This window comes from Aythya marila (assembly GCF_965140915.1).
Source record: "Aythya marila genome assembly, chromosome: 2".
NCBI lineage: Eukaryota > Metazoa > Chordata > Aves > Anseriformes > Anatidae > Aythya > Aythya marila.
The window spans coordinates 1,079,870-1,098,895 of NC_139043.1; the positions used below are offsets into that span (position 1 = coordinate 1,079,870).

At 49.4% G+C, this 19,026-nt stretch overlaps 1 protein-coding gene across 9 annotated transcripts in view; it reads left to right on the forward strand.

Annotated features, from left to right (window-relative positions):
* Positions 1–19,026, forward strand: part of MAP4 (microtubule associated protein 4) — a 142,467-nt gene that overhangs the window by 94,311 nt on the left and 29,130 nt on the right. For 8 of the 9 annotated variants that reach the window (XM_082752373.1, XM_082752374.1, XM_082752377.1 and 5 more), the window contains one exon: positions 241–4,557. The exons of the other annotated variant lie outside the window; for it this stretch is intronic. In XM_082752373.1, the coding sequence (XP_082608499.1) occupies positions 241–4,557 (4,317 nt within the window). The remainder of the gene's footprint in view (positions 1–240; positions 4,558–19,026) is intronic. 9 annotated transcript variants of the gene reach the window in all.

The following is a 19,026-nucleotide window of genomic DNA, read 5'->3' on the forward strand; positions in this document are numbered from 1 at the left end:
TAGCATTGACGGATTTATTGGGAACAGTTGCAATAGGTTTTGTGTGTAAATGCCTATCCCAGCCACGCTGAGGTGGATTTAGAATTAGTGTGGTGTTGGTGCTGGGAAGTTCTGCATATATGACTGTATGGATTGTTTTAGATGGCTAAAATCACATTTATATATATATAATATATATTTTTTTTTTAAAAAAAAAGCAAATAGTTGCTTTGATGTTTGAGCAGGCTTCCTGTATTCCAGGTCTACCTACTGCACAAATAAGGCAAGCTAACAAATCAAGTGACCGCAGGTTTGGCAGAGCAAAACCTGCAGCAGTGCCTGTTGCAGATGTGCCAGAGGAACGGCTCGTAGGTCTGCCACAGCAGAAGAGCACTGAGCCCAGAGTAGACCCCTGTTCGGTAGCGGAACCCGGATCTGTTGCTGGAGCATCCCCTCGCACTAGGGTTTCACATAAAAAGGCAACCGAGCAGCCGTCCGGTGTGCTGCCAGAGCTTGTGGAGAGCTGCAGAGATGCACCCAGGGAGAGCTGGGATTTGGAAGGTTCTCTGGCTGTTGTGAAGAAAAAGAAAAAGAAACCCAAACAAAAGAGAAACCAGCCGCCGAGAGCAACAGAGTTCTGGGATGAAAATTCAGCAGTCTCGAGAGCTCCGAAAAATTCTCCAGTTGGTGGTGAGTTGCGAAAACCAGACGTTGGCCCCGTAATGCCCGCCGAAGCTCACAAAGAGCAGTCGGTTGCCTCAGGAAACAGAGCTTCAGAAGTGCCAAAGGATGCTAAAATAGTAACTGGAAGTCCCATCCTGGCTGATGAAAATGCCTTCTCAGTGCTGGCACCAGGACAGCAGGTCCAGAAAACCAGCGTGCCGTTTGAGTCACCAAAAAATAGAGATTTCATCCCAAAAGAAGACGTGAGAGATGAGAGCTGGACGTCGAGCTCCAAAGGGAAGAGAAAACAGGTTCCCCTGAAGCAGGGAGGCGAGACCAAGCCGGGGGAACCTGTTACAGCAGAGGTGCCAACCAAGCCCATGGAAAGAAATGTTCCTGGTAAAAATGAAAAGAGGGAGTCTGACGAGGCAGGATGTGCTGGCCTGCAGGCGTCTCTTTCAGAAGCGATCAGTGTAAGCAAAGTAGAAACTCCTTTAGAGGTCAAGCCTTCAGAAACTCTCCTTTCTGACAAGGATAAGGAAGCTCAGTGCGTATCTCCCCAGCAGAAAACACCCAGGGACGCTGCCCCCCGTGAGCTTCAGCCTTCCAGTGGGTCACTGGAAGAAGCAGCGAAGAAAGGAGGTAGTTGTGAAAAAAGCAAAGGGGTTGAAAACGAATCCTTCAGAGAGCCTCCTGCAGGGGCTGTGGCCCCATCGAACCAACGTCCTGACAAGCCAACGGCAGCTGAAGAAACCAAGCCAGTGTCCCCCAATAAGTGCATGGCAGTCGACTTAAGTGCTTCAGAGGGATTATCAAAGACCCCAGCAGATGCTACTAAAATGCCTGGTACACCGTTAGCTGTACAAAAACCCGAGGCAGTTATTTCTCTGCAAAACAGGAAGGCTGATGGTTTTCCAGAGCAGCCGTTTCTTCCAGCAGCTCAGCCTGCTGCAGCCAAACACCCCGCTTGTGCTGAAGCAGCAGACGGAGCTAGAGTGGCAGATTCCCCTGATAAAAACAAAGGGGACGGGTTTATGGCGTTAGAGCAGCAGACTGGAAAAGATCTCAGTATTGCTCATGGGATGGACAGACCTAAAAAAAAGCGTGGTGAAGGGAAAGTCAAAAAAATCAAAAGTTCCTCTGAGCAGGTAGCTGTTTCGGAGGATGTAGGCAAACCTGCTGATGGGGTGAAGGCAGATGAGACCGTGAAAGAAGCAACTTTCTCTGATAGCTGCAGGGAGGCTGGTTTTCCTACAAGAGGCCACCCATCAGCAAATGCACATACTTACCCTGCAAAACCAGCAGAGAAGCCAAAAAAAAGAGGTAGCGATGGGAAAAGTAAAAAAGGTGAACGAGGTTTTTTCCAGCAGCCTTTTCTTGAGAGTAAGATGGAGCTTGGTAGTCTTCCTGCCACAGCTGATAAAACTGAGGAAGCAGGTGATAAAGGTGGAGAGAGAGGCTGTAGTGCTGGGTCTTTTCAGGAGAATTTATTGGATTTAAATAAACTACAGAGGCCTGTTGAACTAACAACAGAGGGACCTAAAGAAAGTGTTGGGAAAAGTGAAGTGGCTGCTATGGTTGCTTTAGACCAACCGTTCTTTCTGGAGGGTAGGAGAGAGGAGACAAAGCATCTTGCTGTGGCTGACACGATCAGCCCAACACAGGAGGTAAACGTGATGGCTAAAGGCAAAGAGGCTGGACTTGCTTCTCCAGGTGAATTCGTTGTGCCAGATTCTGATGCAGTGTTGGTGGCAGACAAACCTAGGAAGAGGAGTAGCGATGGGAAAAGGAAAAAAAGCGAAAAAAGTTCTTCTGGGCAGTCAGCTGGCCTGGACAGCAGGGTGGAAGCAACCAATGTTCCAAGCAAAGAGAAGGTGGCTGGAAAAACGAAGGAAATGACCTTTGATAAAGATAAGGCACCTGATTTGGAAAGAGAGGTTTTTCTGGAGAACCTGACAGGAGTAGCCAAAGAGGTGTTGGAAAGGCCTGAAACAGAGGGTGGTGATAGGAAAAGTTCCTCTAACCAGCCAGTTCTTGCAGGTCATAAAACAGAGACAGCAGAGCCAGAGACAGCCAGCACTAAAGAGACTTGGCCCGGTACTGAAGGTAAGGAAATAGATGTTAAAACAGCTGAGCCTCTGCCAGAGCACAGGGCAGATGCAGCTACAGAATGCAGTCCTGTCAGGGACCTGGTGACAGACAAGCCTAAGAAAAAAGGTAGAGATACGAAAGGCAAAAAGGCTGAAAATAGTCCTGAGCAGTCTGCCACAGCGGGTCCAGGTAACATCCCTGCAGTAGTCAAAGAGGTGGGAAATGCTAAACCAGCTCAGTCTCCTGCTAAAGACAAAGAGAATAATTTCAGTGCTTTAGTGAGCCTGCTGGATGACCCCTCTGATACAAGCAAAGCACAAGCTCCTGCTGCACCTCAGGAGCCAGAAAAATTGAGCACAAATAACAAAGAGATATGCAAAAAAGTGGAGGCTAGCTTGGAGCAGCCATTGCTTCTGGAGCCCAAAGCAGGTGCAGAGATGTTTCCTCTTCATGACAAGGAGACATCTGCCAAATCTGAAGCAGAAAGTCCCGCTCCTTGTAGCACTGGGGTCGGACTTCCTATTCTAGAGCACCCAGCAGCAGCAGATCACAGGTCAGCCACAGCTACTGATAGATCTAAAAAGAGAGGTAGCGATGGAAGAAGTAAAAAGTCTAAAAATGCCCCTGAGCAGCTTGCTTTTCCAGAGAGAAAAATGAACAAGAGCGAAGCGCTGCCTCCCATGGGACCTGAGATGGAATATGGAATGGAAGAAATGGATTTTGTAGATGAAAACAGAAATATTAAAGGTTTTCCCATCAGCCCGCAAATGCTTTGGGATAATAAAGGAAACTACTCTGAATCCTTTGCTCAGGCTGCAGTAAGGGGCCCTGATGACACTGGCAATGTTTCAGAGAGGGGTACAGGAGCTAAGGAGCTTCCTTCTCCTGAGGTGACAGCAGAGAAGAGCAGCAAAGAGCCTGGACCTAGTGCTCAGGAGGGGGTCCAGAACCTGAAAGCTCCTGAGCAACCAGCCAATTTGAGACATGAAGAGCCTGGAAAAGAGGTTTCAAAGAAAGAGAATGATAAAACTGAAGGGACTGCTTCCCAGGGTGGTGTTGAGGCAGGTAAAGCACTTCCTCTGGATCCTTCAGTTAAAGAGGACATTAAATCTAAAGAGGATGAAGTTTGCCTTTCTCCTGTGGCAAAGGCTGATGATAAAGAAGTAAAAACCACTGATAAAAAGCAAATCACTGACAGCACTTCCTCTGACCTTCCTCAGAAGGTGACAGATGCAAAACACAGACCAGATCCCCTAGGTGCCAAAGGGACAGAGAAACTAGAAGAAACTGTCTCTTTTGGAGAGAAGGACACGGCGATACCAGAGAACAAGGCAGATGCAGCCACATCGCAGGTGGTGGAAGCACTGGTGGAGAAGAAAGCCGAAGAGGTTGGGTTGGATGGAGGCAGGAATAGTGAGCAGGGCTCAGTGACGTGCCTGGGCAGTTTAGACAAGAAAGCAGCTGAAGCAGAGGCAGCTGGTGTAAATCTAGCAGCTGCCCAAACAACCCAAGTCAGTCCTGAAGGTAACAACGAAGCTCATCCTCACCCAGCAGAAGAGGATGCTGCTCGCCTGAAGGATGGCCCAGCATCAAAGTCTGGGGAAGATAAAGATGCAATTAAAGAAAAGGAAGAGGAGTCTGAACAAAAAGCTGGAAAGGAGGCAAAGAAAGAGAGAGTTAAAGCAACAGGACAGCTAAAAAGCTACATGAGACCCACAAAGTCAAGAGGGGTGCCGACTCTGCCAGCCAGGTCTGCTGCTCAAGACCAGGAGAGACAAAGGCAGCTGAGAGCCACTGGTATGAGCCGGCAGAGGCAAGAAAAAGGTGTGTGTTTGTGGTTGGAGCTAGCAGCAGTAATCCAGGCAGCTTGCGTGCAAGACCTTGCTGTTTGTCAGTGCGTTGGCATGAATACGTAATCGTTAATCCTATGTGGCACAAGCGAGTGTGGCATGACTGGGTTTTTGGCTGATCTTAAAAGGCTGTTAGTTCTGCTTGCCTGTCTCACAGTGCTAATTCCCAAACTCCGACGGATTGACAGTTTGGTTTACGTTCCAGAACTTGATTATTTGTTCTATTCATTCAGAGGCGATTTTACATACGGTACATAGCTTTTTAAAGTAAACTTGCACTTTTTGGTGTTAAGTTACATTCGCTTCTTGTCATCAGAGACAGAGGCATTCATCCGCCACGCAGCAGTGAATCATCGCGGTCACTAACTAGCATTGTGTGCTGCTGGAGGGCAGGGATTTGGGTGTTCCTGTGGTAGGAAATCTTCTCGACTGCTGCTGTGTCGAGCCTGTAATGCTACAAGAGGCTACTGCAACCAGCCACTGTTCCTCCTGCAGTCACTCAGTGACTTTATCTTGCCATACCTCAAACTGTGAAGTCTGTAAAGCATGCTTCCTCCTAGAATAATAATCTTTACGAAAGCAAAGTGTAGCAGAACACGAGCTGGACTGACAGGCTGTAAGGCTCTCTGCTGAGCCTGTGGAGGTGCTGGTAAGCATCTGGGGCTGTTCACCTGGGCTGTTGACCAGGGGACAGCCCCGCGTTCTCACAGGATTTCGTTCTAATTTCGTAGAACGAAAGGAAATTCATAAGACCTCTAAAATTAGAGCCTTTACACATCATCTCTATCCTTACTATAAAACCCTTGTTCTTCTGCTCAGTCCAAGCCTTCCTCATGAAGAACCGGGGCTGCCCCGAGGGCCGTCGCCAAGACGGGCTGGGGCGCCCCGACTTTCTGCCTCGTCATCGGGCAGGAAAGTTTGTTCCCGTTCCTGCGGAGTTCCTCGCTGCCAGTTTGCATGATGCAGCCACTAACTTAACAAACATAGAGCTCAAGTGCGCCTTAACATGCTGGTCAGGTTTTTGAGAGGTTTTGTAATTTTAATGAGTGTTGCATAACCTGAAGTAGTTCTATTTTGGTGAAAGTGGTGTTCTCTGCATGAACTTGTGCCTGCAGAAGTGATGTTCTTTGGTGCATGATGATACAGAGTGAGGGGAAAGCTAAAGACAGCATCATGTTTGAAAAATTAAAAAACAAAAATCTTTAGGCTTTCCATCATCTGCCAGAAGTCTTAACTTTCCTTTGCTTACTGCTGGATTTAAGGGGGTGGTATTCTAGTAGGAGATCCGTGCAAACAAAGAAAAGCTCTTCCTGAATATCTCACAGGTAAATATTCAAGAAAATTGTGGAATTAGTAAGGTAAAATGTGTAATTAGGTGAAGGATTCCTAGTTCAGAGCCAGCTGTATAACCCATCAGTGAACTGGGGGCACACTCCCCATCTGTAAGCAGGCCCGGCCTAAATTTGCGCAGGACTTGTCAACCTTCACTAACTGTCATCCTCTCAGAAATTCACAGAACCACGGTTGGATTTTTTTGTTATTTCTTAGAGAAGAAGGCCTGAAAGACCAAGCCTGTTTAGGAAATGCTGGTTGAGGCACTCCTTGCCCCAGCCCAGTGAGGTGCCGGGCAGGGCCCAGCCGGCCGCTGGCAGCCCCGGTGAGTGCGGCACCAGGCCTCTGGGCTGCTTGACCACCATGTACGTTACCAGGGCCTCTCTCCTTGCAGCCAGTTCCCAGCTCGTAGCTCTCTAGCTGTTTGGTGAGCCACAGAAAGCCAGCAAAACGTGAGCTGGGTCCCTAAGGTGAGTGCAGTCGGTGTGCCTTAGGCTGCACCCGAGGGCAAGGCAGGAAACCCACGCGCTGCTTCAACGCTGGTCAGGAACAGAAATCGGTGAAGGGAAGGTGTTGAGATCTAAAAACATGAACATGTGTGCTTCTTTACTAGGTAGAGCAGCAGCAGAGAGAGCTAGGAGATCATATTATAACCCAAATTTTCACAAAGTTGGTGGGGCCGAGGGCTGTGCTTACCTTTTCCCTTCTGCCTCATTCTCTCTGCCTCATTCTCCTGCTAAGGTAGCAATAAACTGCTCAAAGGTTTTCTCTCCTTACCTACCACCAGAACTTGGCCACCAGTTCGTCTCTGTGTCTCAGGGGGCGATGTGAAGCTTATACTTTGCAGCACAGAATAGAGAGTCACAGAACAGAATATCCCGCGTTGGAATATCCGCACACATGAGCTATTTTTTTCGCGCTGGTGGGCAGTCAGCGATGTCTTATAAGAATAATGCATGGAGTTATTTTGGATAATCTGCTGCTGAAGTTTAGAAACTGCAGTCTCTTTAGCCAGGCACCCGTGTCTTACACTGTCTGTTCTGGAATAACAGGATGGCTTTCCTGAGTGCATCAGCTCCTGTATGAACGGCTAAAATAGGTACGGGCTTTGTGGTACGGCTCCCTCGGGAGTCATGGCAACAGTGATGCTGCAGATTTCTCTCGCTGGCGGAAGTTGTGTGCGTCGTGTAGAAACTCTGCCTGCAAACTTCTGTAATTCTGTTTTCTAATTTTGACTGCGGTTTAAAGTTAAGAGCCATCAGATGCAGAGCTCTTCGTGCAATTTGAATTTCATCCTTTGTGCATCTTTCGGCTGTATTTCGGTTTCTCATTTTCGTTGTTGCCAATATAAGAACTTCCCTGGATTCTTCTGGAAAACTGTTTTATATCCCTGAATGTTAGGAGGAGGCAGCTGAGATGATAACCAAAACGTATTAGACGTTATCAGCCTTTAAAATGCGACTGAGCCTTTATGCCACTTCTTGTTTGGGATTGAAACTAAAATTGGAAATTATGCATCAAAAGCAGGGTCCTAAAATCAGTGCTTCCAAGCAGGAGCCCTGGCTGACACAGGACTGGAGATGTGATGTTGAGGAATAGCAAACAGAATAAATGATGGAAGGTTTTCTTTCATCCAGTGTTGAGCCCTATGCTTCAGATTTACTGCTCTCGTCCCTCTACTCCTCAAGCTGTATTTCAGAGCACTGAGACATTAAAAATATATTTCCTCCAGCCTGTCCTTAAAGAAAAGTCTATTTAAAAGAAAAAAAGGAAAAAAAAAAAAAGAAAAACAAACAAACAGCACATTAATTTGTTTCAGTGGTTTGGATCTTGTATCTTCTTATGGTTTGTGATTTGTTTAAGCTCTTTGGGAAGGGGCCATCTTCATGAGCCTGCTGCTGCGGTGCGTAGTGCCGGGAAGTTGGCTGCTCGCAGAGTAACGAGCTCACTGCAGAATCGCCTGGTGGCCTGGACAGCTACGTTCCGGGGTCATTCTCCCAGGCCTGGCTTGGAGGTGCCTGTCCAGGTGGTCATCTGCTGCTGAGTTGCCCCCTTTCCTCAAAAGCTTCCATCGCGATTGTCTCGCCGCCTCCTGCGGGCATCCTTCCAGCCCCCGTGCCTTCAGCGGAGCCGATGACAAGCTGTCTGTGCAGCAGTCACCAGTGCTCTCCGTTGGCACCATCTCGGTGTGTAACACAGGACGTATTTCTCAGTTTGACAGCTCTAAATCCCTTGTGTGCAAATAGGATACATTTAACGGCAAGAAACGCCGTCCCTGCTTAATTACAGCGTTCGCTTTTCTTTTCCAGCCGTGATGAAGCCCTTCCTCTGTTTTCTTTCCCTGGCTGGTTTGCATTATGCTGTTGTCATTATAATGTTAAATCAGTTTAGCATTTCCACAGCCACCCTTCATTCATACAGTGTCTGTAGTTCTCCTGTGGGACCCCACGCTGTAATTGGGTTTGTCTAATATGAGCTAGTGATATAGGGGAGCTTGAAGGGGCTGTGGACTGTATGGATTTGTAGCCGAAATCAAAATCACAAAAGTGTTTAGGACAAGTACTTCCTAATAATGGAGTGGTATTTTCATAATGCCTTTTGGAATGGTCAGCATAACAGCATGTTGCGTTAATTAGACCGCTCATTATCCTAGGTAGGTATATGAGAAGGTGAAACACAAACGATGGCACCAGACAGTTCTCATCTCAGTACTAAAGGTGTTTATGAAGCAAGAGAAATCTGCTTTTATCTGCTTTTCCTCCAAAAAGCAGTTGTGTGCTTGCATTTGGTTCTGCTTCAGCAGAAGGTTTTGGTGAGGTATCGGTTCAATCTTAATTAAAAGGTAAATAAAGAAGACATTTTGCAGACCTGTAGCTTGCAGCTGCTGGGTTTTAGAGGCCTCTTTGTCTTACGTTGAATACATCAAACATGTTCGTGGTAAGGAATGCTCAGACCAGCTGTAACTGCACGCGTCCATCTCTTCCTGCGTGGCGTTGGGCCGTGGCTGTGCTGATCCTGGCTGCTGCTGTCTCTGGGCAGTCTCATTCGGGAGCTCACCCACAGGCTTTGGCCATCGCCTTAGGGCTTGGTTCTTCCTCTTTGAGTTCCTGCTCACTCCTCGCGCTCTGAAGTTCAAGAAAAGCTGAGGACAAAACAGAACCACGGCTCTTTGTGAGTTCTGCCAGCTCGAGAATATTGAACACATTTCCTTAGGGAGGCTGCTCGTCTTTTGGGGATACCTGAATTGGAAATCTCATCCTTCTTGGCTTACATTCCTAGTTCGTTGTTCATGTATTGTGACTTTGCTTCGCCTGTTTGCAGTTTCTGCTATCAAATACTCATACGATAACCCAATGCTGGTAATATCTGAAGTGGTTTTGGAGTGACTCCAACTCGAGTTCTGGTTTTGGCTGATTATCAGGGTTTTTAATATATTATCTGTAGATGCTGAAGTGAATTGCAGTTGGACTAGATGATCTTTGAAGACGATCTGAGAGTATTCTGTTCAATTCTAAATGGGGTTTGATCCGCAAACAGCCTGACCTGTACAACGTGAGCCTGCGTTTCGTCACCCTCCGCACCGTTCAGATGCTAAGCCTGTAGTTCCAAGTCACAACGGCCAGAATCCTAAATATTCTGGCTCACCTTGTCATCCTTTTGTTGGGCTTCTTCCAGATCATGAGAATAAGTGAGGCGTGTGGGTGACGGCACACCTTGGGCTCCAGACATCGCCGCTGGTTTTGCACCCATGCGAACGAGCTGATGTGAACTGCGGCGTTGTGCTCTGGGCTTTTATGGCCAGAGCATATCCGTGATGGCTCTGGTCGGCCTGATCACCGACCGTTATTGGTAATAGCACTTAATTAGAGAGCACATTAGCTGGAGACACTGGCAAGGAGTAGCTCATCCTGGAAAGTGATGTTGCCTTAGAAACCAGTGCGAAGGACTGCACAGAAACGATTGTGTTAGATTAGGGGAAAAAAAAAAAAAAAGGAAAAAAAAAGGCAGCAAAGGCATTAGGAGGGATAAGTAATAGCTCTGGGAGTGAAGCAAAAATAGAAACGCTGGGCTGATTCATCTGCTGAGCTGGAAGCTTGCAGATCGGGTACGAAGCCCTGACGCGCCGACGTAGTGATCTCAGCACCCGCGCGGGGCCGGGGGCTCCTCGCAGCCACTGCAGCACGCGGTGCCTCGTGCCCGGGGACGTCCTCACACCCAGGGGCATGCACAGGTGACAAAATATCCAGGCAGCATGGATAAATGACTGTGGGTGTTGAATATTCGTACTGAAACGTGCGCTGTATGTGCTCAGCTGCCTTGGCCAGCTTGTCTCAGATGTACCTTTAAGAATGGCCAGGAGATAATGATGATATGAGGGTTTGAGGAGGTGAAATATAACATCCCCGTGTGAAATCCGCTGCTGTCTCACCACTGGGGGGTTGAGAGAAGCTCCAGGCACTGGGCACTCCGTGCCCAGCTCTGCACCGGGGTCTCCCTCGCGAGAGCTCGCAGCCACGTCACAGAATGAAAGGTGCTGGGGAGCCGAGCGGGCTGTGAAACAACAGATGTGATGTCTGAAGCATATTCAGTCCTCCCCAAAGTTGGACTATGGGGAAAAGCAATGGTGGGGCTTCCTTTCTGGAAGTCTCTACTTCACCCTTCTGACCCGACTGCTCTTTAGCACGGGCTCTTCCTCACCCGAGTCATTTTTTTTCCTTAAATCTGTCCAAGCCCTCCTGTTTTCTGGCCATCCACTCATCCTTTCCTGCTCGTCTTTCGTTGCCTAATGCTGCTTCTCCTATCATTTGTAAGAACAATTAAGCTCTGTAAGACTTTAAAGGAAGATCTGGGACCAAAACTCCAGGATCGGGGCTGCCGGCGGCATGTTGCCTGTGTTGGCAAACTTGGCCTTGCTGAAAGCTGAGCGCTTGAAAAGAACGTAGCTTCGGGGCAGAAAGGTAAGAAATGTCAAGAAATAATGCACTTGGGAGAAAGTAGTGGCTGGAGGCCTGGGACTGGATGTCTGGAGACAACGTGCTGTGGGCAGGATGAAGCTGCTGAAAGGCTCTCAGCGCATGAACTCTAAATTACCTCCATTAATGTCCTGAGAAAATAAATATTAGATGACTTCAGAGGTTTTCATAGCTAAGCACTCTGCTGCTCCTGACTATCGCAGGTATTGAACATGGATCAGTTCGTCTGTTTAAAACCCATTAGAACATAAAGTAGCAGTGGTGGTGGTTGGTGGCTGTATTTTGGGGATGTCATGAGTCAGGCTTTTCTTGCCAGTGATAGGAAATCTCTTCTGCATCTCTGGGCTCAGAAGTACCAACCCCTAAATCGATGTGGGTTTCCTGGTCTCTTCTCTAAATGGTAAATGTTTGATTTTTTTAAAAAAAGGAACCTGCTGGCTGGGTTGAGGTAGCTTTACAGCCTTGCCCTCACCACTGCTGCGGTGCCTTAAGTGGTCTGCAGTGGCCCCAGAGCTGCTGTTAAAATCTAGTTTTGGAATTGCCTGAGCAATAAAGGATTAACAGCAATTACATGGGATCGGATGACTTCGGGGTCTTGCATCTTTGGGGACCAGTCTATAAACACATACAGGGCGAGCAAGTGCTTGCAAACCTGAGTCCCACACCAGCTAGGACAGCAAATGCAAGCCTTGCACGAAGGTCCCATTTTCCACTAGGCAAGATACCCATGAATATTTTAAAGTAAAAAAAAAAAAAATCACACTGTTGAGGCCTTTTGAGAAGTGAAGCTTGTGGGTGGAAGTATTCTGGTTAATTAGAGGGTGTCGTGAAAGATTCATATAACTTACAGTTCCTTAGTCATTGTTTTTAAATATAGCAGCGTCTTAAACCCAGAGCTTAAATACAAGTAGATAAATGTGTGGATTGTAACATTTCTCAGCAGCAGGTTAAATTCAGGGGGCGTACTCTAGCTTGCTGTCTCTGGGTGTAAAAATACATCTAAGCTCAGTGAAGCTGTAACAGGGAGTCCTTCTACTGCTTGAACTGTAAGGATAACATTTTCTCCTGGGCTGGAGTTTATTGACGTCTGTAATGGTGTCTGTAAAGCAGTGTTACTGGCCCGGGGGGAGAAAATTTGCCTTCGTCAAGGATTAATCGGTACCAGGCACTTAAGAAAAAAAGACAGCTCTGCAGTTTGATACTAATGCAGTCGTAGCAATCCAGAGACCAGGGGCGGAGTGGCTGGAAGCGACCTTTAACACTCGCAGCAGGCTCCCGGTTTGATCAGGGAATTGATATTGAAATCAGGAATCACCGTTAAAAAGCCTTGCCGAGGATGCTGCTTGTAGAGGCTTTGTGGGATGCCCAAATGCACCTGGTGTGTGCTGAGACTGGTTTTGAAGCAGTGACGTGAAATGTGAAATGCTAGGTGTAAATTACACGCTGCAGAAAAAAAGGCAGTTCAAAAATATCGCCAGGTATGTTTGGTTTTCCTTTTTATTTTATAAAGAAAAGAGATAAAAAATCAGGTTTGTGGTATTAAAAACTACTAGCTCAGATTTGATGATTTTCAGCTTTGTCCACTTGCTCATATGAGTGATGGGATTTCTGGTTTGCGAATCACTAACCCCTTGCTGCAGCAGTACTTGTCACTGGTGGCTCCTAACGAAGGTATTAAAATTCACTGAACACAAAAGCCCCCCTGCTCTGAGAGATCCTCCTGCAGCAGGGCGTTTGGGGCTGGCTGGGCTTGTTTCGAGGTTTTGTTTTGGTTTTAGGGGAGGAAAACGCTGACCTTAGTTCCTCGGTATTCTTGCGTGGCTCATCGGCAGGAATTAACGCTTGTAAAGGCATCGATCATAATACAGGCTGACAGGGGAAAGGGCAACGGCAGGATTTCCAGGAGTGTCTGGCTGCCGAGGAGACGCTGCTCCCAGAAACACCACCTCACCGAGCGCACCGAAGCCCCGCTAGCATCTCTCCGGAGACCACCGTTCCTGCTGCAAAACCTCCTTTCTCTACGGCCCTACAAAAAGCCGAGAGCTGCTGCTTTTCCCTCCGGTGCGTCGCTCGAACTAGTGGCTGCCTTGGGTAAATGAAGGAGCTCGGGAGGGGTGGGGAGGAGGGAGCTGTGCCGCGAGCGGGGGCACGGCGTGGCGTGGCGTCACAGGCGGCAGCGCCGGCTCGCTCGGCTCCGCGGCAGCCTCACAGCTCCGGGAGGAGGCGAAGGCATCGGAGATGTCTCTCTCCAACAAGCAGCCCGCACCGCTCTCCGAATACAGCCAGCTGTGCAAAAGCAAGAACCCGGAGAGCTTCTCGGAAGCCTTCCACTGCATGGAGTCCCCGAAAGACTTCGGCAAAACCGAATTCGAGTGGCAGAGGACTGAGGGGAAGCTTAACGAGATTGGCTTGAATGTAAACTCAGGGGGACCGATTAAGGACGGGCTCGTTAAGAACGCCGGTTTCACGGACGAGGACAAGCTCTGCTTCTTTGAAGGCAAACTAGACAAAGAGCTAAAAATAGCTCAGAAAGACAAAAGAGAAATTGAGGTGCAAGGGAAAAAATACCAGGCAGCTGCAGGTCACCTTGAGAGCTGGTCTCTGATTTCGGAAACGTTTCCTTCTGCAGAGGGGAACTTCGCAAACCCTAAAACCACAGATTTTCATTCGGGGCAGGCAGGAGCTGAAAAATCCTGCTCTGGGCTGGGTAAAAATGAAGCCATCACCGATCAGGAGAAGGCAGCCGGGAAGGCTGGAATGGAGACCAAGTGCCAGCCAGAGCCAAACCTGCCCAATCTGTCCGTGTCGGAGAGCGAGCCCAGCAAATACACGAAGGAACAGGAGGAGATCAGTGTCTGGAATCCTAATTTCCACCCCATCCTGCCTGACAGTTCAGGGTCTAAGGAAGCAGCCGGGAAAAAAGATGGAGCCCCCAGCTATTGTGTAATTGGGGTGGTTAACGACAACTACGTGCAGAGTGGATTTTCTTCCCCCTTACCTGCGCCGAAGCCAGAACCCCCGACTACGACCGTGGAGCTCGCCCAAGACGACTCCAAAAGTAGTGACTTTAATAACGCCACCGAAATGGAGGAAGAGATGGAGGACAAGCTGAGCTGTGCAGACGACGGCAATTTTCTGAACAGGGCTGCCCACCAAAGGAAGGCAATGAGGCGTGCGATGTCCGAGTGCTCCCACTTGTCCGTGCCCCTAACCCTGAACCTGGCTGACAAATACCCCGAGCCGGTGCTTAGGGAAGACGTCGCCACCGGTTTGCTCTCTCCTAACAGCAGCCTGAGCCAGTGCTCCAGCCCCACGGCCAGGAAGCCGGCCGCCCCGATGAAGAGGTCGATGACTGTGTCAGAAGAGCAAGCGGGCACGGAGCAGAGCCGCGCGGGGCTGCCCAGCCTGGTGGTGGTGAAGGAGCCCCAGCCCCTGCCGGCCGAGGAGCCGGCTGCCAAGAAGAGAGAGGAGAGGGGCAGCGGCAGCAACTCGGCCAGGAAGGAGCTGGGCAGCCCGGGTTTGTATCACAGCAAACTGGAGCAAATCCCTGAAATCAGCGGCCAGGACAAAGGGAGGGAGGAGGTGGCGGCGAAGGGGGAGAAGAGGAACGGCCCCGATGGGGCCGCCGGCTCCGACTCTCCCAAAAGCAAATGCGCCGAGATGGAAGGCAGCAAAACTGCTCCGCCGGAGAGAAAAGAAATCGAGGTCAGCGATGTGCAGAGCTCTCCGTCTCCCAAGCAAGGAGATTCACCACGTGATGGTATGTTGCTAATTTTTACCTCCCTTGGGAGCAGGCAGCCAGCAGCTAGGAAGCAGCTGAGTGACTTCTCGGGCTGCGGACAGAGGGTGGGTGCCCGGCACACCTGGTGGGGCTGACACAGTTCGGGTTCCGGTAGTTAGAACAAAGGACGTGTTTCTGGGGGGACAAAAATGGAGGAAAAAAATCAAAAATGAAATAAAGAACGATTGCCTGGCTGGTTCCACGGCAGCTGTTTTGGCAGCGGCCCCGAATTGCTTCCCGGGCTCCTAAAATAGATGCTGAAGCCTGTGGCATCCTCACGGTGAGAGGTCTCCGTTCTGCACCCTCTTGCCACTCCCTCCCGCGTGCATCGGGGCCGTATTGTTAGGAGCGAGGGCGTTAGCCAAGTTAAAACCTCTCACGGCTTCTCCCCCGGAGATCTGAGCATTGTCCTTTTTTTTTGGTTAAGCTTTTACACCCTTCGGTGCTCGTTGGAGCTGAGCAGTACCCGGGTGGAACGATGTCTGGAGTTAAGCTCTCCCGAAGCACTTCGGTGCCGAGATGCAAAATGCAATTCCCCGGTCCTGATCGCATCCTCCCCTCCCCTGGGGCCTCAGTGGCAATATCAGATTGTTTTATTTGTGGTGGTCTGCTGCCTGGCGGTGCTGTGGTGATTGAGGGCTGTCTTCCCAGATGTACAATTCCTGAAAAGCGAAGTTATTTGCTTTTCTCCAGCCTGGAACAAGCATCTGTCCCCCAAAAAACCAGCATGCCTGCTTTTTGCCCAGGTTTGGGGTGCGAGGAGGGTCGGCGTGCTTTGTCTTTGTTGCCTGAGCTTTCACGGGGAGATGAAAGAAAACGTGTCGGGGAATAAAGACAAAAGACACGCAGGAGGATTCCTGCGTCCGACCACTTCGTGTGCAGTCGGCCGGTGAGCTCGGCCCGGGGAGGTGGTGGCACCTGGGGTGGGGGGGTGACAACCTGATGGACCTAGGGACGTGCTGCCCGGGTCCAGCTCCGAAACGCTTGGTTTGGGGGTGTTGAGCTCTGCACGGCAGTGAGCAGAGAGGCTGCCAGCGCTGTGCTAGCTGCGGGCTCAGATGCCGGTCTCCTGCTTCGGCGGCGTGTTGGTGACACCCAATGGTCGGCCCCGGACGCGTGGCAGCCTGGGAGATGCTCTGACGATGTTTTGCTTCCAGCTATCAGTAGTCATGTTCGATGCAGTCATGTTCTGTCTGTCACAGCTTTCACTTTTCGCCAATAATTTCTTTAAGGTGCTCCAATTTCCAGGGCTCATGCTCGGGCCTGCCTCCAGAGCTTTCGGCAGCGCCGAGCTCCCCGCTCCGGCGTGCCGCCACGGCTTATCCTCAGCCCCCTTGGTTATCTCGGGGCTGCTTTGCCCCTCACGGTCTGCTTGGTGCGCAGACTTTGAGTCGCTCTGGCAGCCGTGAGATGCAGCAGTGTCAGGTTTGGTGGCAGCGCGTCGCGGATCGCAGACATCAGTCCTCCGGAGCCTGAGCGGAGATGTCTAGAGCAGGCTGCCCAGAGCCCCCTCCAGCCTGGCCTTGAATGCTTCCAGGGCTGGGGCATCCACAACCTCCCTGAGCAGCCTGTGCACCCTCCAAGTGAAAAACTTTCTCCTAATTTCCAACCTAAATCACCCGTCTTAATTTAAAACCGTTCCCCCGTGTCCTATCACCACCAACGCACGCAAGCAGGCGTTCCCCCTCCTGTCTATACGCTCCCGTGCACTTGTGCTGCACACCTTCCACGTTTTAGGGGATTTCTGCGGTGTTGGGCTTTGCTGGCATCTGCTCCGTGACCCAAGGGTGTTTGCAGGGAGGCCGTGGGGTTGTTAGCAAGGAGCTTCGTGCTCTGGACACGTAGGAAGCCGGGTTTGGCCAGGCTGGCCATTCTGCAGAACACAGACCCATATGTGGGGTCTTCAAATCAGAAAACCACTGAAAAGGATTTCAACTGCAAATGTCACTGAAAGACAGCAACGCCTAGGTCTCCGGTGGTTTCTGCTTTCTGCGGACAACCAGTTTGTGTTACTGAGCTTTTTTAAGCATTTGGGTTGGAAATTTTGCACTCTTGCGATCTGTGTTATAATAAAAGCTTGTTTACAGCCCTTAAAACCACAGGTCTCGGTGTGAGCTGGTGTGGTAACAGCTGAATTAGCAGGCAGCACAAAGGTTTTCCTAGGTAAGGGGCTGGGAGTTGTATGTAACTGCATTTTTTTTAGTCCCTTCTCCAAAATTGACAGGTAGGAATTGGGCAGGTTTGCTTTGTTTTGTTGCCTGTGCTGCCTTGGTAAGAAACAGCCTGGATTTATTTGCTGCTGGAAGGAAACACAGCAGCAGAAGCAATAAATGTTTGCTTTGCTTTGTATATCTGCAGCTTAGAAGGAATTTTCGGAATGCAAAGGGAAACAGACAGAAATTCCTTGGATGTTTCCGAGAGGCTTCACACTTCGCGATGAGCTTCGGCTTCCTCTCCTCCGCTAATAAGCCAGGCAAGCAGCCAGGCTGTACATGTACATGTAGAACCGATGATAAATCTGCCCTTTGCATTTCATTCACGGCTCAATTACCCGTTCGTATCCCCAGCAGCCTCCTTGCTTTGGTCTCGATATTCCCCTTGCAAGTCTCCTCCCAGCCACGAGGCAGAGTGTCCAAAATGGCCAACGGATCTTTGCCATGGGTTTTCCTTCTCTCTCTTCCGTCTGTTCAGCCTGAACTTACATTCAGGGGGAACAACTTGCATCATTTGAACCTATTTTCATCCTCACATTTCCTGAAAGAATCGCCCAAGCAGATGTGATAACTCGAGTGGCATTTCTCAGAACTGCTACCCAAAGCAGCTTTCCTCGGCCCTATACAGCTAGGTTTCTTCTGGATTTTGTTGTTGTTTTGCTAAACCTCTGCCACTCTTGGTTTTAGGGTGACCTAGAACTGTACATACAATATTTTTTACGGGTAGTTGGGTAGTAGGATGACTGCACACCTAGTAAAATGTCAGTCTAAAAGCTGTCAGGAGGGAATACCCGTTCGAGTCTTGCGTACCCACGGCAGGTAGTTGAAGCGAGAGACCACGGCTGCGGGTTTGAACTGATCAGAGCTGAATTGTGGAACTTGTTCTGCTCCCTTGTTCCATCAGTAATCACTGCAGATTCTTCCCCAAACAAGAGGCCGCATTGTTTCCTGCACCAACAATAGATTCGATTCACGTTGGCATCGTGTTTTTCTTGTGTGATTTCTTGCACATACCTAAAATGTCAGCTCCGATGGTCTCACCGAAACGACGTGGTTCCCCACTGCCTTTGCCTTCTGCCTGTTCTCTTTTTTTTTTTTGTTTCTTCTCCAAGTTCAAATACTTTTCACTCTGAAATATCAGCGATTCCAGGCACTGTTGGACCAAATTCAGCCGAGACCGTCGCCTCTCGGATACTCAGTAGCCCGATGCATGCATCGGGAAAATTGTCCTGGTTTCCTGACCCCTTCTCCATCGATCTGTAAGCAAGGTGTGCAACCCGACATCATTTCTCAATCTCCCGTGATGTTTTGCAGCAGCACACTTCGTCGTGTCGTGGTTGAGATAAATGAAGAACCTGAGACCAGAGTCACTGCGGGGTGAGGGTGGGATCCCATCGCCCCACCTTAAATAGATTAAAGTTCATTACGGGATTAGGAAAAATCAGCCCAAGCACCTTGTAATGAATTACTGATACTCATTCCAGTGATGTTACTGGGGTGGATGGTGGCTTGCTGACAAGGTTCCTTGCCAGATGAAATCAGGCTTCTAACGAGAAAAGAAACAAAGGGCTGCAGGCTGCAGGGGAGGGAGGTGCAGGAGTGTGACATGGGACTGGCTGCATCACTGGTGATATCTTATCCGTGTGCTCAGCTCAGAGACGGGATCCTGCTTGAAATCCTTTTGCACTTGGAGCAGGGGTATTGCAGTTGCACGTTTATGGTACCTGAAGGGATGCCCGGGATCCCCTGTCCCAGGCATGCCCAAACCTTGGCCGTCACTTTGAAGCGCTCTCAGACTTCTCCAACATCTGGAGCAGTCTCAGGGACAGACAGGAATATGAGTTCCAGCTTTTTTCATGTCCAGCATCAATTTTTTAGCACAATATTACAGGCAGAATGTGTGTGAGTTACTCTAAATGAACACCTGATTGCAGTGTCTGATTTAGGACTTCTGTGATACAGGACACTCTGATTTAGGACTTCCCTTCCCAGGTCAAAAATAGCCTCAATAAATCAACCTGGGCGTATAAGATGCAGGCCAGGAGAACATCTGGCCTGTTCCTCGATTCCTGATTATCAGCCAAAACCCACAAGTTGCTGGAGTTGCATTCTGTGCCAAAGAAAACGCTTACCTGTCCTGTATC